This window comes from Mus musculus, chromosome 4 (genome assembly GCF_000001635.26).
Source record: "Mus musculus strain C57BL/6J chromosome 4, GRCm38.p6 C57BL/6J".
Lineage (NCBI taxonomy): Eukaryota > Metazoa > Chordata > Mammalia > Rodentia > Muridae > Mus > Mus musculus.
Window position 1 is genome coordinate 115,737,406 of NC_000070.6, and position 22,322 is coordinate 115,759,727.

General features: G+C 41.7%; 1 protein-coding gene across 3 annotated transcripts in view; it reads left to right on the top strand.

Annotated features, from left to right (window-relative positions):
• The first annotated feature begins 310 nt into the window (after positions 1-310).
• Positions 311-22,322, top strand: part of Efcab14 (EF-hand calcium binding domain 14) — a 39,678-nt gene continuing 17,666 nt past the window's right edge. Inside the window, exons 1-6 of one of the 3 annotated variants that reach the window (XM_006503006.4) lie at positions 311-1,435; positions 2,987-3,135; positions 9,053-9,198; positions 15,516-15,614; positions 19,028-19,138; positions 21,404-21,490. In XM_006503006.4, coding sequence (XP_006503069.1) covers positions 1,254-1,435; positions 2,987-3,135; positions 9,053-9,198; positions 15,516-15,614; positions 19,028-19,138; positions 21,404-21,490 — 774 coding nt within the window. In that variant the 5' untranslated portion in view covers positions 311-1,253. The remainder of the gene's footprint in view (positions 1,436-2,986; positions 3,136-9,052; positions 9,199-15,515; positions 15,615-19,027; positions 19,139-21,403; positions 21,491-22,322) is intronic. The other 2 variants (NM_001368627.1, NM_172698.2) reach the window with 2 other exon arrangements.

Sequence of the window (22,322 nt, forward strand, 5' to 3'; positions counted from 1 at the left end):
GATGGAAGGACGGATGAATTATTCAACTGGGCCATTAAAACAATGAGCCTAAAGAACCTAAGAGTAAGAGGGATGGAGTCTTTCAAGAACTTTTCAGAAGGTGGAGCCTCGGGTGCCAGTCCCCGCCCCTGCTTCTCAGCAAGCAAAACTCTGCCTCCGCTGTAAGTTGATGCGGTCAGCCGCGGTCCGACAGGGGCGGGGCCTACTAACTGTGGCTCCAGACCCAGCACGAGCCAGAGCCGCGGCCCCTTTAACGTTCCACCTCCCCAGCACCACACGCGCCCTCCTGCGTGACGTCACCAAGGGGCGCCCAATGGGGGCGCGGCTTACTGGCAAGCCTTGCCCGGGGCCGCTGCCAAAGGGGAAGTGAGCTAAGACTGGAGCTATGGCCCGGGTCTGGAGCCTGCGGCGGCCGCCACCGCCAGCACATCCAGAGAAGTCGCGACCGAAGCAGGGGCCGGAGACGCGGCTGGACTGGCCGCGGCGCGTGTGAGTTGCGGAAGTCGCTGGTGGCGGAACACTTCAGGCTGGCGGAGCGGTGGTCACCCCTCATCACTGCGCCCCCTCCAGGCCCTAGCAGCAGGGCTCCCGCTCCTCTCGCGCGGGTCTCTACAAACTCAGGACAGAAGCCACGGGAAGGTGATCATCCCGAATCCTGGTGGGCGTCCCGGCCTGGGAGTTTTCTAGGCGCCCAGGCAGTGTTGGCGCTCTCCTGTCACCACCTCTCCAGTTAAGGATCAGCGAGTTCCCACTGCCTGCTCTGCAAAGTCTCCTCTCCTCCCATTCAAAAACAAGTTTATTTTCCTTCTGCATTGGGAATCTTGTCCCAGAGATCTAAAGTACCTTAGTTTTGTGTATCTTTCTCCCGCTTTCTGGAGCACTCCTAGAAATATTGGTTGCCTACACGACTTAGAATCTCGTGCTTGACTTAGCGGGTTGTTTTGTTTCGTTTTCCTTTTGACAGGTAATAGTTGTTTCAGAAATTTATCCATTTAGATCTCCAGTTCCTTGGCCATCTCTATGTAACTTCCCCCACCCCCCATCCCCCATCCACCTGAGTCCAATTTTCTCTGGGCTCTATTCTCCAGCCCTCAGTAGATCTGGTCAGTCCCACCTCTGGGTGGGAGTGATCAGGGGGCTCAGGCCCAGGATTTCCAACCCTGGAAGGCAGCTCCAAGTCAGCGAGAGAGTTGGGTGTTGGCTACGAACCTGGCAGCTCAGGAGTGGGCCCGCCACTCACCCCCCACAAAAAGATGAAAAAGCGCAAAGAGCTCAATGCGTTGATCGGCCTGGCTGGTGACCATCGGAGAAAGAAGACCAAGCAAGGCTCAGGCAGCCACCGCCTGCTTCGCACTGAGCCTCCTGACTCAGACTCAGAGTCCAGCACAGACGAAGAGGAATTTGGAGCAATTGGAAATCGCTCTCGTTTTGTCAAGTGAGTGTAGCAGTGGGGAGGGCTGAAATGGGCAAAAGGCATCTTGCACTACTACCAGCCGGGCAAATGGATGAGAAGGAGAGGGGAGTCCCTTGGAAGAAAAAGGGAAGTAGGCCTTGGAAAACAGGGAGAAAGGATGTTGGACAGGGCAAGTTCTAACTCTTAATAAAGAGTAAGCAGTCACTCTAATGTCTAACAAGAGCTTCAAATCTAGGGTGGAAGTGTGGACTTGGGGAATGGGCTCATAGCCCAAGAAGGAATTAAAAAGGTTACTCATGGAGACAGAGGAGCAGAGAGGCTCTTGGGGCTAGGCATTTTTAAAAAGTAGGTCAAGGGACCTTAAGACCAATACTCGTTTTGTGTTTCTTAACCAGCTTAGATATTGGTGATAGGAGAATATGGTGAAGGGCTTACTGTTGAAAGTGTGAACCTTCGATAAATAATATGGGGGTGGGGGGAGCAGTCTTTTTTACCAAACCAGTTTCAGGTAGAGCAACCACTAAACAAATGAGCTTTGAGGATTGGGGGATTAAGAGGTCAGTTTGTGAGGCAACTGAAGGAAACCTCAGCCATTTGGACCTGTCAGAGAGCAAACTAAAAGCAAAGGGAGTCCGTTGGGGTGTAGAGACCAGAGTTAGGCAAAGGGCTTGGGTCCTAAAAGATTTGTGATCTTTTAGCGGGCTCAGAATCTGTGTGCTTTTGTTAAGACTGGTTAGTTAAGGACTTTTCCAAGTTTGTGTTGTGAAGGTCATCTGATGAAGTGTGAGTCTCGAAAGTTGCCCTGCTGCCTTAGTTTAGAACTGAAAACTAGATGAAGTTTGATGTGAAATCTAGTGTGCTTCTATTTCTGTACTGCCAAGGCAGTTAAGTTAAAGAATATCAGGTGTCCACTTAAGCCAGCAGATCTAGTTTCTCTCATTCCATTTGCAGTAAAACTTGGTCAAGAGTTTGTGAAGTTTCAATAAATGAGGCAAGGTCTCCTGGGCTAAGTGAGCATGTATGGGGGGGGTGAGGGTGTGGAAGGGGATAAATTACAGTGAAGGGATAGAATTCCATAGAACCACTCATTTTTACCCTTCTTTCTGTCCATTCTTTCTTTTTATCTTATTACTACTAAGGATTGAGCTAGGTTCTAGTAGTAGGCATAGAACTTGGCAATCCCTCTTCCTCAGACTCCCAGGTACTTGGATTGCAGATGGGCCACTGGGCCCTTCTTGTCATTTACACTTCTCAAACCGAGTTCTGCTCCAAAGACCACCTTCCTGAATTGACAGCAGTGATCTAGAACCTGCAAGCTCTTCCCATGGCCCACGGGAACTCCCTGTTTCCTGTGCAGTTTGAAACCTTTGTACCCCGTAGAACTTTTCACGGGTCATATTCAGTAATTTGCAACCTCCTCCTATTAGACGCAAGTGTGTTATCCTGTGATCCTTGGTAAATTCATTGGTCATTCATTAGAGAAGATAATCGCATAGGAGCATACTGTTGCTAATAAAGCTGTTCTCATCACAGCTACCTTCTCGCTCATTGGTGAATGTTTTCTTCCAACAGGGGAGACTATGCCCGATGCTGCAAGATCTGCTGTCCCCTCTGTGCCTTTGTCATCCTCGCAGCCTGCGTTGTGGCCTCTGTGGGCTTGGTGTGGATGCAAATGGCTCTCAAGGAGGATCTGGATGTCCTCAAGGAAAAATTTAGAACAAGTAAGTGGTCAGGTTCTCTTCAAGTCTTGGGGGAAACTGGCCCATGCTGAATTAGGAATTTGCCCGTTCTGGTAAGCAGTTGTGCATCTTGTTCTGTACACTAGCTTAACTGTCGGCTTAACTGTAGTAGCACTTACTTGCTTTTCAACCCATAAACAAGCCCAGTGGTTATGTACCATCTGACAAGTAGCGTCTGAAATTATGACACTGCAGTTAACTCAATGCAAAGGGGAGCAACTGTAAACCAGAAACCTGATTATACTCAACCTACAGCCTAGCCCCAGGTACAAAGTGGCTGTTGAAATACCACAGTTTCCTTCTACCTTACAGAGCCAGCAATTAAAATGTGGAAGCATCTGTCAGGTGACTTCCTCTTTCAAAACACTGTGTAGGAACATAGGAGTGGACAGCATTTATTCTAAGAGCCACCATTTATGAAGTGTCTGCTTGTGCCAATTGACAAGTAAATTGTTCCCCAAACAGGCCTCTGACATAGGCATTATTTTGCTCTCCCCACTCCCCCGTGTGTGTGTGTGTGTGTGTGTGTGTGTGTGTGTGCGTGTGTGTGCGCGCGCGCGCGCGCGCGCGTGTGTATGCACATGCCTGTGCAGTGGTAAAGATGAGAATTACTATTTGTGTTCTTAGAAGAGGAAGCTGGCTGGGCCAAATGGTTCAATAGGTATAGACACTTGCTGGCAAACCTGAGTTCATTCTCCGAGATCCACCTGCGCTGGAAGGAGAGAACTGACTCTTGCAAGTTGTCCTCTAACTTCCACAGACATGCTGTGGCATGCACATACATACATACATCCGTACACACATATATACATACATAAATGTATGTTAAAAACAAACAAGCTGCCGGGCAGTGGTGGTGCACACCTTTAATCCCAGCACTTGGGAGGCAGAAGCAGGCGGATTTCTGAGTTGAGGCTAGCCTGGTCTACAGAGTGAGTTCCAGTACAGCCAGAGCTACACAGAGAAACCCTGTCTCGAAAAAAAAAAAAAAAACAAGCTTAGAGAAGTTAAGTAGGTTGTTTAGCAATTAAGTGTATACAGCTGAGATTCATACCTGGTCCTCTTGCCCTTTATGCCCAAATCAATATCTATAGCCACTGCAGTACTGCAGTATGGTTCCAGTGCCTGTAGAAGCTTCACGAGTGACTACAGGTGGCCACAGATTCCTCTGTATCAGCTGGGGTCAGTAGTCTGAAGAGCTTAGGAGCTGCTGGAAGGGCTGGTTTTCTGCATGTGTGTGTTTGGTGTTTGAGCTCAGAGCAAGAACTAAGCCAGGAGGCTTCTTTCCACAAGACGATGGTTTGTGGCATCTGCTCCAAGGAGGAAAAGTTTCAAATACCATGAAGATCACCATCTTCAAAGTTTTAGGGAGCATTTGATCCTTTGAAGTATATTGCACATTGCTGAAGAGGTGCACTGATCATAACAGTTCTGACCTTGAACCCAGCACAGCTAATGAACAGATTTGTCTCATGAAGGGGTTTTGTTAAGAGAATTTTCTACTTACAAAATATCATATATTCTAATTACAACGTTCAGTTTTATAAGTCCAAACTACTTTTTTTTTCTGAAAGACATGTTTGTATAGTGGTTTCCACCAGGTTTAACTAACAAATTTTGTTCTTTTTTAACAATAGTGTAATTTTTGGTTCTAGATTTAAAGAATTAATTTCCTAAGCTAAGGAACCAGTTTCAGTTTAGTCACGAATGGTAATAGCACACCAGCAAACTGACCACAGGCTTCCCAGAGCTCTCACTGTAAAACTGGAATTTGAGCTTTCACTTTTCCTCTTAATCCGAGGAAATCACAACCTCCTGAGGCAGGAGGATCAGTCAGCTTCTCTTAACCTACAGCCATTCAAGCTTTGAAGGTGACAAAGGACAGCTACTCCTCAGAGTTTATCTCTAGTGACAGTGCTTTTAAAATCTTTTAATATTCACTTTGGTTTTCTTCTGACTTTCTGGTCCAGGGTTGGGACTGGGTAAGTCCACAGTTGTTCGTCAGAATCATCCTGGTGTATATGGCTGAATTAAAGTACAGCACAAAAAAGGATGTGCAACCTGTAGGGTTTCTCCCTGTGTAATTCTTGTTTTTGGAACATTGCACATATTTTTAAGCTTGTATTTTTTGTATGTAAATAATAATCATAACTTGGAAACAGTGTTGAACTGTATGTTAACACTGAGCACACCTTTCTGCCCTATGAATTCTCCATAATTAGTTGAGCTTCTTGTGACATACCTTGTTTTGATCACATACAGCAATTATATGTTTATACATTTCATACATTGCTCAGTTCTGCCCTCTAGAGATTCCTTTCTGCAGCTATGCTGGGCCTGTATTTACAGGATACCTTAGCTGGCCTTCCCAGGGATTTCTTTGTTGGAAAATGTAAGACATGTAGTAGGCCTGACAGACAGTCAATAAATACTTGCTAAGCATTTGTTAATGCCAGTTCCTAAAAATAGTATATTCAGGAGATGCCACTCAGTCCATACACCTGGGCTGTGGGGGCCAGCTTGCTATTGAGGAAGATTTTCCTGTAGCCAGAACTGCATTTGTCAGCCACCTGAATAAAGCAGGTTTGGAATTGTCAATCTTATTGTGTTGTTGGCTTTGCTTTGCCACGATTGAAATGTTAGTGGCCACTGAGATCATTCAGAGGACAAGGGCTCTTACCACCACGCCTGATGACCTAAGTTCAGTCTCTGGAGTCCATGTGGTGTGAGGAGAGCCACTCTTGTGAGTCATACTCTTATCTCTGTGTCCATGTTACGGCACACAGACACCACATGCACACATAAGCGCACACACAAGAAAGAGAAAGAAAACAAAGACAAGCAAGGACTTCATGAGGGAGGAAAGACTGTGGTCTGCCATGCTCAAGCCAGACTACTATGGACTGGTTGCTTACTAGTTTTGGTTTCAAAAAAAAGGAAAGAACAGTTATCTTGACTAAGTGGAGTAATTTTACTACATTTAAATAATCATATTTTAAAAACTATTCTTGTACTTTAAATATATCTCAATAAGTTAATTTTTATTTCTTCTTAATCTAATAAAACAGTGGAGCTTATCAGCTCAGATAAGACCACCTGCCTGCTTGACTTGAATGCCTTTTGAGAAATCAGAGCCTCTTGTTCCTCATTTCAATAATTTTTCCAAGGACCCCTGAAGAACAGGAGTGCTGGGGGGATGCCTAAAGTGGAAAGCAGGCTTATTCATGGCTTGCTTTTTCTTTGCAGTGAGGAGTGACTTGATCCTTGAATTCAAAGACCGGCTGGCCTTCAAAACACTTTTTAAAAAATGCATTGCCTGTATGTTTGTTTGTATGAGAAGATTGGGTCCCCCTGAGGTGGAGTTACAGACTCTTGTAAGCTGCCATATGGTGCTGAGAATCAAACCTTAGACATCTAGAAGAGCAGCAGTGTTCTTCACTACAAAGCCATTTCTTCAGCCCCCTTCCCTTTTTTGTAATGATGTATTTTTCTGTGTGGGTATTTGCCTGGATGTGTCTGCACTGTGTAGATGCAGTACCCCGGAGGCCTGAAGAAGGTGTCAGGTTCCCTGAGCTATAATTACAGACATGTGAGCTTGCTTGTAGAAGAGATGGAAAGTACCAACCAGTCAGGCGTCTCCTCTTCTGGTCAGCCAGGGAAAGTAGAGGTTTGATTTGATGTTTTATACAAAATGTTAGATGCTTTTGTGTGACTGTGCTACAAAGGTGTGTCACTGACATCTTAAGCATCCTAAAAGAGTGTTGGTCCTGTGAGCACTTTTTTTGACTGTTTGCTCTCATTTCTCACTATAAAATTAGAACAATCACATAATTCTTTCTGAGCCTATATTTTCTTACCCACACATGACACGTGAAGTTGTATTTTTGCCTCAAAAGTGCTTTGGTCATTACTCATGTTCTAGTAACCCTCCCTTCACCTCTAGATAGAGAACTTTAGGGTCTTTCTATACAGTGGTGTCAGGTAGAGGACTGGCACACAGTAGAGGCTCAGGAATATGTCATTTGGTGATAATTACATCAAAATTGATTATAAACTATGGGGGCATTGTATGAATGCAAAACATAACTGTTGACATAGGTATGTTGTGTTTGAAGAGTGTATGCAGAAATTTCATTTCCTAATCATAAAGATGGAAAAAATGAGAACTAGGTAAGTTCTTTTGAGATTCAACACATTGAATTTTAAATGAGTCGCTTTCCCTGGTGAAAGAACATGAATAAGTAATTGTAAGTTGTTTGTTTGCCATACTTCCATTTATGTAACAAAAGTGCCTCGGCTTGGCTTGTCTCTCCTAAAAACCCACATCAGATAATGATTATTATGATCCCCTCTGGGCTCATAGACTCCTCAGGATCCCGAGTGTCCTCAGGGCTTGCTAACATCATGTATGCATTAGTTAATAGTTGTAGCTCAGGTTATTTATGTCTCTGCCTTACTTCTTTTTCACTTCTAAGTCCTATTTATTGCATATAGACTTCAGGAAAGAGACCCTCCATGCTGATGGTGTTTGACCACCTGAGTATGGAAAGCATTCATGGGATGGCTTTTCTTTACAGCCTAGCTGAAACTCTATAAGCAATTCAGTGACACAGAGCTGCATTCGTTAGAATGAGTAATGAAATGCCCTTACTGACTGAGATGGATGTTTTCTGCAAACCATGTGTAAATCAAATGCTACACTAAAAGCACTCATGAAAGCCTGTTATTTAGAATGCAATCCTATGGCAGCAACTTTTGAAAAATAATGAAAGTATCTAATTTCATATTGTGAATTGTTTCGTAGTGGGCTTGCTAAAAGGTATATTGCCACCACCTTCGGTTTTCGTGAGGCCTTGTTATTGTTAAATGTGCTTGCTTGTCTGACATTTTTACTTTCTGAGTTTTCTTTGTTGGATTGAAGAGGAGAGTGATGTACTGAGATATATGGTTGGGAGGTCAGCAAAGACTAGGTTTATTTAGGTAACAAGTATTTACCAAGTGCTTAAAATGATATTCTAAGTGCAGACCATACAGAAATGGACAAAACCAAGTCCTGGAGTTCACATTTTAGTAAATTATTTTATAATTTACTGTATGCCAGTTTGGGGGCTCAAAACACTGTCTCTTTCTTTCTCTCTCTCTCTCTCCCTCTCTCTCTCTCTCTCTCTCTGTGTGTGTGTGTGTGTGTGTGTGTGTGTGTGCATACAGTAACTAATCAGAACGTCTGTGACTTAAGGAAAAATGACGTAGGTTTTATTCTGGAAGAACAGCCATTATCAATATTTTATTTTCCATTAAGAGAAAAAAATGCTTTCCACAGGAGGAGGAGAGTGCACCCATGGCTTCTGCCTCGGGCTCCAGATCCCTTAACTATGGAGGAATTATTTCCAGAGCCCAAATGTCCCCCTGCCCCACCTGGCACGTTTATCTTGTGTTTCATCTTGAGCTTTTGGATTGGTGAAGAAAACACTATTTGTGAAATAATCTTATTCCTCATACTAGTATTTGAATACTTCCTCTCAGTCAGCCAACTTAAAGTAGAAGAAAATAAACACTTAGAGGTAGTTTGTAATGGCACTTTGTGCATCCTTGGGATAGGAGTTGTCAGTCCAGTTGACTAATATGAAAGCTGGTCAGACATGTATCTGTCACTGTGTGCCTGGTTAAAAGTGTTAAAGATGCACATTTACATCACAGTGCTGCCCTGCCCCTCCTCTTTCCTCCTTTTCAGTGTAATTAGGTAATTGTGAATTAAGTCATCACCACCCCAAAATTAATTCACTATTCATTAATCTCTCTTCTTCCCTTCTTCCCTACCTTGTGATTGCTTCCCCCACCCCCAATTTGGGACCAGAGGGAATGTGATCTTTATTTACAATTGTTCTTACTTTGCTTTCAGTGGAGTCTAATCAGAAGAGCTCATTCCAGGAAATCCCCAAACTTAATGAGGAACTTCTCAGCAAACAAAAACAACTTGAGAAGATTGAGTCTGGGGAGCTGGGCTTAAGCAGAGTCTGGATCAACATCACAGAAATGAATAAGCAGGTAGTGAAAGTGTGACTTTATTCCTGTGTAAGCTGTGGAAATGAATTTACATTGGTTGGTGAGCATTTAGTATGAATTTAAAATTCAAGTTTTGTCTTTTTAAGTTGGAGTTTACTGTGATCACATGTTAAAATAGTAAAATAGCAAAAAAAAAAAAAAAAAAAAACAAACAAACAAACAAAAACACACACAAAAAAACTACCATTTGCCAAGTGTTTAAAATGTTAACCCTTTCTGCACAGGGTAGAGCATTATAGAGGGAGTTATAAATAACTGAGTCAGGCAAAAATCCTCATTAGATGCAGTCACGTGTTCTTAAATGAGCTAAACGAGCCTGTTCATAAATCACCCACTCTATGGTATTTAGCTCTGGCTGCAGGAAGTAGACTAAACACCATAAGCAGCTAAAGTGAAATTTCTGAAAGCAGTGGCTTATGATGTTCCTAGTCTTTCCTTTGGTGGGCCTGTGTTTTATTTTAGTTTTGAGACAGTTTCATTATGTAGCCCATGCTGATCTGAACACTAAGATGATAGGAGCCACCACACTTGTCTGTGTTTTATTTTATTTTATTTTATTTTGTTTTGTTTTATGTCTCAGAGGAAGGAAGTGACAGTGATACCAACTCTAGTTATCATCTATTCTTAGGTTCTCGGTAATTAAAGAAAAGCAGATATTCATTTCTTTTGTGCACAAAGAATAGAATCAACTGTGACCCTACATGCACACAGCAGAGGAGCAATGTGGGCAGAGATGATGTCACAGAGATGACATCAGGTGGGAGTAGCACAGCTCTGGGAGAGTGAACATTTCTCCTGGGCAGTCTGTGGATCGAAGTTGGCAGAACAGGGTCAACCATTCAAGGTTAAGATTGCTTTGCATGACTTTATATGCCCCTGTACAGGGGAACGCCAGGGCCAAAAAGTTGGAATGGGTGGGTAGGGGAGTGGGGGGCAGGGTATGGGGGACTTTTGGGATAGCATTGGAAATGTAATTGAGAAAAATACCTAATTAGAAAAAAAAAAAAAAGATTGCTTTGCATGAACAGACAGACAAACATCAACTGTCTGTCTCCATTTCCTTCTTATACATTGGCATTCTAGGACTGCTCAAAGAGAAAACTGGTGCTTGGCATGCTGTAAGATGTCCTTGGACTTTGCGTATGAGCCTGGAGAAGGTCAGACTAAAACTCTTGGCAGATTAGTAGCACCACACTTTATGAGATGCTAGATTGATTTATTAAAGCCAACCTACTGCAGAGGAATTCTCTCCTAGCATAGACCCAGAAGGATGGATGGCGGTGAGGTAGAGCTGGATGTTGATTCCAAAGGGAGCTTGGCAGTCTGGGTGGGTTTCTAAAGTTAGTGCTACACATCTCTAGTGCTCTATCAAGTCAGCAGTCAAAGTGAGCCAAAATAGAAATAAAAGTAAAGATAATGTTTACTATGGCTAGTGGTAATTGTCAATTCAGACGATCCTAACAGCATTTTTAAACAAGATACTTACCCAAAATGTATTCTGTCACTTATCAAGAACTATTCCTATTACCAAGTTGAAGCTAATTCAGGCTGGGGAAAAGGCCATCTGATTGAGAAAGTTAAAATCCAACTTTTCCTTAAATCTTTAAGATAGTACATGAATCTTCATTTACACTTTGTTTTATTCATGTAACCTCTGGTACTATGCCTGTTCCCTCTTGATGGTTATAAGACACCTCCCTTTCTGTGGAGACAAATGTTTACCGAGCTGCTTTTATGGAGCTAAAGCCTTTGATTGTGCCTCAGTCCATTCAGACTGCTCTAACAGAAAGCCTTAGACTAGGTAACTTAGGAAGAATGGAATTTATTGCTTACAGCTCTGGAGGCCCAAGACTCCAGGATCAGGATGCCATCAGATTTGGTCTCTGGAGAAAGTAGAGCCCTCTCTTATCATGCCTGAAGAACCCTGCCTTTTACTGCCACCACACTGGAGATTTTGAAGATGAAACTTTTAGGGGAGCAGCAACATTCATACTACAGTAGATTTAGAGCCAAAACGATGCAGTTCCTTACCCCAGTGATCTTACGGACAAACAGTAAATAGGAAAGTAAGCAGCTTGACATGAAGCATGTCCATATGGCTCAGATGCTGAGGGCATATTGAAATGAACATGCAACCCAGATTGGAGTCAGCTTTCCCAGAAATGGTGTGCTAAGTCTGAAGGGGGAATGGACCAGGTGGACCCCAGAGAAAGAGAAGGTTACTCTCTAGGACAGTACAGCTGATCCTCATAATTTCATCTACTTGCTAAAATCTTCTTGTAACCTCAGAATCTGTAAGTATGAAGCTTTTTAATCATCCATTGATACATGCACAGCAACAGTGGCTTTTGAGTCACCCTGCAGACACTGAAAGTTGGAGCACCCTGCCTTCTTGTTCTGTTCTCGTACTGTAAACAAGCGGAGTTCTGGGCTGTATCCCATGTCCCTTTTCACATTTTGTCCTCTTTGTTAGTGGTTTCACTGCTGGGGGCTTCCTTCAGGCGTCACTTTCCATGCTGCTGCTGTGGGTTCAGTCTCAGTCAGCAGTGTCGTTAAATATGTTTAACCAGGAACACGTGTAACCAGGAACACGTGTAAAACAAGGTTATATATTAAATTGATGAGTTACTGAAAATGTGACCAAAGGACTCACAGGAACCTAGCCCTCACACCTAGAAACAGTGTTTAGCATTCACTAATCCAACATTTGTTATAGCTTTTCAGAAGATAACTACCTAATAACAAGAATGGAGTGCCTTTGTAAGACAATAGACAAGTGAAAAGACTTGGAAAGATTGAGGAAATTTTAGTCCTTCCTTATAGCCCTCCTTGGGCCTCGAAAGAAGCCAGAGATAAAGTAAATCAACAAGCACTGTTATCAAAGACCTTCTGCAGTTCCCTCCTGCTCCCTTCTGGGCACTTGTATGACAGTCTGTTGCATATGCATCTGATTTCACTGGGAGACTGTACACTGTACTCAGCCTCAAGCAGGGGATGAAAATCTGGGAAGTGGTGATAACTGTTGTACATAAAATGTTTCCTTCCATGAAATGCACACCACTCTGTTAGCTGAACAGCATATGTGATCTCCTTTCTCTTGTGTCACAAGAAGTTGTAAGTGGTATACCCAAGTGCAGATAAGAAAATTGAGATTGGCCTGGTGGTGGTGGTACATGCCTTTAATCCCAGTGCTTGGGAGGCAGAGGCAGGCAGAGCTCTGTGAGTTCAAGGCCATCCTGGTCTACAGATCAAGTTCCAGGACAGCAAAGGCTGCACAGAGAAATCCTGTCTCAAAAAGCAAAGCAGACAGACAAAATGGAACAAATAAAAAAGAAAGAAAAAGAAAATTGAAACTCAAAGGTAAAAGAGCTTATCCAATTTCCAGCTGTGTATCAATCTAGCATTGAGACATTTAAGTCTTGGGAGCCTGGTTTCCTTCCATTTTTATAAGAGTGAGCAGGGCCAGGTGCACCTTTAATTCCAGTACTTTAGAGACAGAGGCAGGAGAATCTCTGGAGTTTAAGGCCAGCCGTCTAGATAGCAAGTTCCGGGACAGTCAGGACTGTGTAGAAAACTCCTATTCATAATAATTCATCATTTGTGATTCTCTGTTTGCGTAACTTTTTCCTCACTATTTAAAGAACATTAAGTTCAACCCTGAAGAAAAAATAGCATTTCTGCTTTTGAAGTATAAAATTTTATATTAAGCAAATAGTCTAAAGTGGCTATTTCTACTTATGCTGATTAAAAAAAAAGTCAGACTATGCATAGAAGTTATAGCTTATCTTTTGGCTAAATGTGATTTTTTTTTTTCCTTAGTGGTTTCTGTTTGTCTCAGTTTTTAGTGTCTTCAGATTGTAAAATATGACATTTGTTGATAAGTTCTATTGTAATGCATGAATCCAGTCTCACATTCTAGAGTCTCTGTTTGAGACCAGTGACAATGGGAGAGTACCCCTTGTCTCTCCAGTCCGACTATTCGTGTATATGTACTGTAGTTTCCTGCACAGTTTGGCTCTGCTGAAGAGGGGAGGTCTGGAGGGTAGACTGTCTGGTGGTGTAGGGGTGCATAACTGAGCTGAGACCAGTCTGTGATCCAGCTGACTGTCTAGAGTTCATACCCACAGTGTTTATGACGAGGCGAGAAGGCCTTACCTGCTTTTATTACTTCTCTAGTTTTAAGTAAAATGGCAGCTTCCAGCAGCCACACCAGCCTTCTCTGAGACCATAAAGTTCCTAAGATACTTCTGACTAGTTCTGCCATAGCCTCAAGATATTGGAGTACCTGACAGAATAGTTTCTACCCAGATCACTCAGAGCACAGTGTGTTATTATCCCTTTAGGATCCATCTGCCAGTTGTCAGTGAAAGGAGTTTATTCACTAGTGTGTATTGTGTCACATAATAGGGCATGTAGAATAATCGTAAAACTTCCCCGGGAGGAGTCCCCTCCCTTCATATTCCCACATAGCCACATAGTCTCATGTCAGTGATACGCTCTGCACTGCCTATGTAGTATAAAGCTATCATAGCTTTTAATATTATCAGCTTATGGGTTACACCAAGTGTGTATGTAAATAAATGGAGACATTCAGTATGTGGTGTCCTACAATGTCCTTTGTTTACTGAATATATCTACATATCTAGTGATAGGCATTTAGATTATTCTAGTGTTTTGCTGGTACAAATAAGAAAGACCTGTTGTGCATATTTCTTTGTGCCTGTGAGCTAGTAATCTTCAAGATAGGTTTCTATAAATGAAGTTGCTGAACAAAGGATATAAACATTTGAGGGCTATTCTTTCAAAGCAATCCTTTTCCAGTTTACATCCCCATGAACAATACACGATAATGCCTGTCTCCTTATGTTCTTTGAAGCCTCAGTATTATCAAGAGCTTCTTAAAGGAATGGAGGTGGGGGAAAAACACAGCCTCCCTGATATAATTGCTGCTGTAAGAGGTTTTTAGCTTTCTAAAAGTATTTTTCAGTGTGGGCTGAGTATCTCACCTTTTTGTTTTCAAATGGATAGAGTTAGAGCCCTGATGAGTGGTCTGCATGTTTGAGAACACTTAGGGCGGTATACTCACTAAATCTCACTCCTAAAGAACTGCCACTGATTAATCGGTCGTACTCTGCAATGTGCTAAGAGCTGAGGTCACGTGTCCTTAATTCTTACAATATATGAATCATCTGTTGCTGGGTTACATTTAATCTCCAAATGTAGTGGCTTAATGCAACAAACCTTCATTATCTCACACTTTCTGTATGCCAGAAATTGTGAAGCCGCTTAGCAGAATGTTAAGCCCTAGGGTTGCCGCTAAGGTGCACAGAAAAAGTGCCAAATGCCAAGATTCTACTGTGTCTCGCATTCTCTCCTGCCTTTCCCGGCTTGACCTGTAGCAAGTGCCCAGAAAGTTAGGTGTTGTGAGGCCACTCATTTCAACTATTGGTTAGGCCTTAGTTCTCATCCTAAAATTTAGAATAAGAAAGCAGTCTGGTACTCAGACTCTTTGAAGAGTGTTTTGAGTCACATTGCAAGATTTGTTAGAATGTAAAGTTGAAGCCTGAAATCTTGTGTTACTCAGGTTCCCCCAGTCCCCATTTAAGCAGGAATCCAGCTACTTAGAAACCTACCCCTAAGTAGCAGAAAGGAAGCCACATTTTCCTTTTATTCAATTTGTTTTAATACATTCATTGCATCCTTCAGTAAGTCAGTGGGTATTTATTGAGCTCCTTCAGGGTACAGAGTAATGCTGTGGTTGAGCTATTGAGTTTGAAATATTAATCACATTATTAAACCAAAACCAAGTCCCAGAGTAGCTGAAAGTGCTGTTCAGGTTGTCAGGGTACCATTCCTGAGGACTATATTTTGTGATGATGGGCTTTTACTTTGTAATGTGCATTCCCACTTGGACAGGAACAAAAGTTCAGTTAAATAACTAAGGTGTTCTATTTTACCAAAGTGAAGTTTTGAAGTGGCCGTGATCATCAGTCTTTTCCTGTTCAGCTGTCGAAGGATTGTGTGGTAGTCACTGCATCTTTTGAGTAACTGAAGGGTTTTGCACTGTGACACTGCTAGGACTAAGGTAAAGAATGACCTTGCAAGGTTCTGCCTCTTTGGCACCAGTTCAAACTGGGCAGAGAAATAGGGGGTTGTTGCTGCTTCCTGCCTGCATCTTCCCACAGTACTGCATTTCCTCCACTCCTGTGAGCTGACAGGTACCTGACATTGTGAACTATAGAGTTTGTGAAGAAAGCATATACTCTACAAATTCTGAGTTGTTTATTAATCTTTTTCAGATTTCTCTCTTGAGTTCTGCAGTAAACCACCTAAAAGCCAGCGTCAAGTCAGCCGCAGACTTACTTAGTCTGCCTAGCACTGTAGAAGGACTTCAGAAGGTAAGTGCTGCATGTGGGCATTATGGCCACCCCAGTGATAGAATTCTGGCACCTTGAGAGTTCCCTTCGAAAACCTGGTATTTGAAATCAGCTGCTTCAAAAGAGTGGTGTAGTATACCATTGTGTTCTATGGAGTACAAACTTTGGTAATTAGGCCCTTAGTTTTTAACAGGTTACTTTATGGTTCATATGGTTTTTCATTTGTCCATCTGGGTTTCAGAATTGCTCTTCTGGGACCATTGTGTTAGCAGGTGGTGGTTTATACGTTTCAGTTTGCCGTTACACTTCATGACCAGTTATGGGTGAGAGTTACTTTAAACCTCTGCTTTTCTGCTTTGTTTTGTTTTGCTGTTTAAAGATGATCTAAAATAAATGCTGAAGTTAAAAATTAGGTAGCAGGTTGTGACAAGGGTACTTTTAAACACTCTGGGATGTAAACTGAAAAAAGAATTACTTTGGAAACAAGTGGGTATTATTTTCTAAAGGCGTTTGTATAAGTCCTAAACAATTACTTGTGTGTCCACCATAGACCCCAGGGCTGTGTGCAAAGAGCAGTGCATAGTTTCTGTTTATTTGACCCCTGGTATGTAGACGTAGCAGACAAATCTCAGCCAGAAGGATGAGAGCAAGGAATGCCTAGAGCTGGACAGAGAGTGAAAAGAGGTGGGAGGGAACAGATTTCTCATTGAACAGGGGGACCATCATCTCACAACAAGAAATGAAGGAAAGGTTGTTAGGAATTAAGAGCCCCTTGCACAGTGAATTTTAAATCTAGGATTCATGGCTTTTAAAAGTTAGCCTGTGTTGTTTGATTCAATTATATTCCAGACTCTGTCCATAAATGTCTAAATTGTTATACAACGTGAGAAATTTCTAAACCACAAACAAAAATAAAACCTGATGTTTTACAACCACAATATTGTGTGTCCGTCCCTGTGATTTGCTACTTGTCCAGTATGGTCATCTGCTCTCAGGGTTTCAATTAAAAAGGTCGAGGCAGCTTTAATGAGACAGATACTTACCGTTACTCCCAAGAATCAAGTAGGAAAAGACAGGCCACTGTAGCTTTACAGAGGCAAACCTTAGCAGTCTTGCGTTAGGAAAGGAAACTGGCTTGTTCTTCTCTTTAACTCAATAAACACTTGTGGAGCTTTCTCCAGTGTGTACCAGGCACTTTGCAGTTGGTAGAAATACTAGTTTCAGACTTTCATTCTAGGATTTACATGATCTGTCAGCTGCTTTCCAAAAAAACAACCCCTAAACAAGAGCTCACTATCTTCCTGTGTCCTGACAGGCTTAGCCAGCCAGCCAGTGAGGATTCTCAAACAGTAGGTGTCTTTGAGTGTCTCTGGCTTTTTGCAACAACAAGGCTTACATAGCATAGTAGCTTAGAAACTATCCCAAATGTTCTCTCTTTGCCATCCCGCTGGACACAGCTTTTATTGCAAATGATGATGCACTTTGGAAACGGTAATTCATCTCCAAAACTTAGCTAGCTTTCATTTATGTCACATAATTTTCTAAATATTGAAAGTGTTATCATATCCTGTTCTCTTTAAGGTCTTGTTTCAGTGTAATTTTAAAAAACTTGGGTTGGAGTCTGAGGATGCACTTCTATTGGTGGAGTACTTACCTAGCATCCACAAAGCCCTAGGTTTGATTTCCAGCACCACCTAAAGCCAGTTGTGGTGATACATGTCTATAATTCCCACACATGGAAGGTAGAGGCAGGAAGAGAGAAGTTTAAAATCATCCTTGAGTGTATGGCAAGCTGGACTCCGTGAGACTTCCTCAAAACAATAAAATAACTCTGGTTAAAAATATTAATGTCACATAAATAAATAAATAAATAAATAAATAAAATAAGTAAATAAATAAAGTTACCGTGTAAATTGTCAGTATATAAATGTATAAAACCAACCAAATAACATTCTTTTGAATTTTTTTTTTTAAGTAACTAATAGAGACTGAAGAGATGAATTGTTGGCTAAGAACACATACTGCTCTTGCTGGGGAATAGAGTTTAGTTCCTGTAACTCTAGCTCCAGGAGATGCAGTGACCTCTTCTGGCTTCCACAGGCACTTGCATTCACATACACACATCCACAACATACACTCATGCATAATTTCTTAATTTTTAAAAGATGACTTCTGAGCCATGCCCTCTGTATACTTGGGTTCTTCAAGACTAATAAGAGCAAAATAAGTAGTTGCCCTTACCTAACTACACTCACTGCTGACAGAGTTCTACTGCCAGCTGGGTTTCCTAGAGCCAAAAATTACACCCACCCAATTTTGCTCAAAAGCCATCACCTAATATTCCTGACTGTTGACAGTAATAGCATTGGCTCTGGCCATCTGTCTGCCTGCAGAGTGTTTAACACACATAGTTCATGGGTAGGTATATTATCCATGAGTTCCAGACTTTATTATCTTTTATTTTATTTTATTTTATTTAGTATTTGACTGTTACAAATAATTTTTTAGGAAAATATCTTTTAGAAAGATTGTCGTTTTCCTTAATTGGGAAAATAGCCTAACATATTTATATATGGGAAAATGTTCATATAAAGAGTGAATGTTTATGATTTTTGTTAATTTTTTTCAGCATATGTTACATGGAATTTATAGTTTGGATATAGTTGAAATAATTAAAATATTTATTTATATTCAGTTAGTGTTTTAATGTAAACTAAAATCACAGCATACCACTATACTGCCATTAGAATGGGCAAAATTTTTAGGTTAACAGCACCTATATTTTGGATGTATAGAGTAATATGAACTCTCTTAAACACTGCAAATGGGGCTATAAAATGACACAACCATTTTAGAAGGTCATATATAAGTTTTTTAGTAAGTTAGGCATAGATCTGCCATATGGCCAGCTGTTCATCTATGTATTGTGGTAATGAGAAACTCTGAAGGGAAATGAGGGCACAAGACCACATAAAGATTACCTCATGAATGCTTATAGCAGCTCTGTTGGTTCAGTATCAAATACTAAAATACTAAATGTGTACTGACTGTTGAGTAAACAAGTTGATGAAACTATACCAATGGCGTATAACATGCCAATCAGCTTAGATATAAATGAATCTCAGGTGTACTTGGTGAAAGAAGACATACTAAAAACCATCTTAGAAAGTATTGTTCCCTTTATGTAAAGCTCTAGAAAATGCAAACTGACATATAGAGACAGAAAATGAACAAATGGTTGCCTTTGGGTCAGAAAGGGGGAAACTACAAAAAGGCATGGAGAAACTGGGGGTGGGAGCTAGTTTCTGTTGCTTCTATTATGGAAATAGTTTCACAGGCTTATTGTGCATTTTGAATACATGCATAGATGGCATGTCAGTTATGCTTAATAAAGCTCTTCAAAGGGCTGATGTTCCTATATTGTCTCTATGCAGAGTGTGGCTTCCATTGGCAATACTTTAAACAGTGTCCACCTTGCTGTAGAGGTGATACAGAAGACTGTGGATGAGCACAGGACAACCTTGGGGTTACTGCAGGGCAGTATGGTAAGATCTGGACAGACTACGGACAGTCAGCATGCTCCTGTTCTCTATTTCCTGTGTTAGTCATGACACTAATTTCCCACTGAGCTGAGCAGACACTACTCTACCTGCTTTTCTTTAAAAAAAAAAAAAAAAAGCAGTGTGGACTCATTGGTCTGCAGGCTGTGAGTCAAACAGTTAAGGAAGATGGGATTGAAAGCAAGGTCTTTTGCAAACATGGTATTGGAGGAAATGCTCATAATATATTTTCCAAAGATGGAACAAAAGGAATAAAAAGAGATCAGAAAGGTATCTGAAAGAAGGAGACAGAAATTGAAAACTGTCTCATTTATCACTGCAAAGTAAACCACTCCAACAAGTTATTATTTCTCACTCTCTGAGCATCAGGGATGTGAGCAGCATTTTGCACCCTAGTGCTGAGAGACCATCTAGAAGAAGAATGGTCACCTTAGGTGGTTCAACTCCCTCCAGGTGTCAGGGGAATGCAGCTATATATATTACCTAAACCATGCGGAATCCATCCTGTATCAGCCCCCAAGATGAGCTCAGGGAACCCACAGAATAGTGAGAAGTAACACATTTTTGTTGTTTCAACCCCAAAATTTGAGGATGACTTGTTGTACTTCTGTGGAAGCAAAGCTTGCCATTTCCAGCCACCTCAGGCTCCTCATGCAGCTCCACACACAAGCCCCTACAGTCATCCAGGCAGTAACCGCTTTTTAACAGCTCCCTGCAGGATTTATGGAAGTAAGGAAAAGGGGCACCGACCACCCTTGCTATCCTGATGGAGAACAAGTTGACCTCAGACTCTAAACTTGGCAGTTTGTACCAAGGAACCTGAACTGCATCAGAGTTCCAGAAAGGGTTTTCATGTCTTCAGAGCGAGTGCTCACTGTTATTAGCGAGTCACTGTTGTTACTATTAGCGAGTCACTGTTGTTACTAGTGGAGCTAACTCAAAAGGAGAAGTTTCAATGTAGGTATCCAGACTCACTTCTGATTCCATCTGCCACTATGGACCTTTTGTAACCCATAATAGCAAAGACCTCTCCAACTCACCACCCCTCTGTCTTATGCATGCTCTCAAGTAATGAACCATTTCCTAAAGTACTGTCTCCTAGCTGAGTAATTTCTGCTTCCTAGAACCATTGGTTATTACACTTTTTTTTTTAATCTTACCTTCAATTTATATGAAAGCAAGGTTGATAAATGTCTAGGATTTCAGGTTTTAAGGAAAACTGTTTTGCCATCTATAATGTTGTAACTGAATCAGTATCTTTTAACCTTCTATAACTACCGATAATATTCTCCCTACTAGCACACTGTGCTAACCTATAGCTGTAGGCTTCAAAGGAATCAGCTATGTGGCTCTTCCCATAAAGGGTGGAAATGTATCAAAGCATGATATACTTAGGTCTCTACAAAGACACTAGAGCAGTGGGGAGGAAAAGGAAGAGTCACTCTCCAGTGTAGATATCAGCATACCTGAAAGGGAAAACCAATCATTTGTATATTTGCTGTGAATTATATTAGATTATGCAGTTTTCCTGCAGTATAGATAATGAAGGAGAGGAAAGAGGAGTTTCTGAGGAATTCATTCCATTAAGAAACTGAAAAGCAGCTGGGCAGTGGTGGTGCATGCCTTTAATCCCAGCACACTGGGGAGGCAGAGGCAGGCGGATTTCTGAGTTCCAGGACAGCCTGGTGAGTTCCAGGACAGCCAAGGTTATACAGAGAAACCCTGTCTTGAAAAACCAAAAAAAAAAAAAAAGAAAAAAAAAAAAAAAAAAAACCTGAAAAGTGGGGCTGGAGAGATGGCTCAGCAGTTAAAAGCATGAATGCTCTTCCAGAGGTCCAAAGTTCAATTCCCAGCAACCACATGGTGGCTCACAACCATCTGTAATGAGATCTGATGCCCTCTTCTGGTGTGTCTGAAGACAGCTACAGTGTACTCACATACATAAAATAAATAAAATTGTTTTTTAAAAAAAAAAAACTGAAAAGCTTATTAAGAGGAGCTCAGATTCCTGGGGTAATCTGGGTGCTGCTATCCAGCCTCTGCTTCAGGCTGGGCACCCTCAAAAGTCCATGATACCTTCGACACCTTTCAGATGGGTCATACTATAAATTTGGGGGAACTACTGTAGATTAATCTGTAGCTATATCCTGGGAAGGCAAGTGTGTTCCAGGGCCATCCAGATGGTTAAGTAACCTAGTAGTTAATTGTTGCTTGTATACTAACTTCCATTTGTGTTGACATTTCCTAAAGGAGAACAATGGAAGCAACCAGATCTTGCCATCACCTTCACCTCCATCAGAGCTTGACAATAAATCCCACAGTGAAAGTGCAAAACAGGTACTTTTTGCTTGGGACTGTGGTGGGCCCTGGAGGCAGGCTGAGACTGTGGGCTTCACATCTACTGCCCCAGCAGGTGCCTCACACCTCACCCCTGCCTGAGAGCTGAGCAGAAAGGGATACATGCTGGTACTTGGGAATTCGTCTCTTCTCCATACTCTGCTTCCTCCCAACCGGTGGAATAAATTCCTTTTCACATCTTGAAAGATATAAAATGAGCAGATTATCCTATAACTATGACAAGATATAAAATGAGCAGATTGTCCTGTAACTATGACAAGTAGCAGCCAGGACCAGGGAAGGATGGGTGCAAAATCTAGAAAGTCTGCTGTTTTGAGCCACAGAAAACTCTTAAGAATGTTGAGAAACATATTCTTGAAACTTGGCGTTTTCTAAAGTCTGAAGATAAAAGGCAGGAGAGGAAGACGGGAGGGATACTGGGATCAGAATGTCATTAAAGAGTAAGGAAATCTCTAAGAATTTCTGTCCTGAGTTTAATGCCCTTTAAAGGCTATAGTCATCATTCCTTTTCAAGTAGTAATCAGTACTAGAAGATGTCAATAAAAATAATTGAGTCTAGTACTAAATAATGCACTACTTGCTGTGCTCTTGTTTTATGAGCCAATTCAGTAATTGGTATTGTTTCTAAGGTAGTTTTGTTCTGACGAATTAGGCTATGGGACTTCAGTTAATAACCTACCAGCAAGTGAGGTAAAGGTTGGGAAAATAATTCCCAAAATCACCACTTTGAGGGACCAGAGTGGGAGTTTGCAGAGAGTTCTCTTCTTTACCCTCCTATCTAGCTGAAGCCCAACAGCCCAAGAGAGGGCAT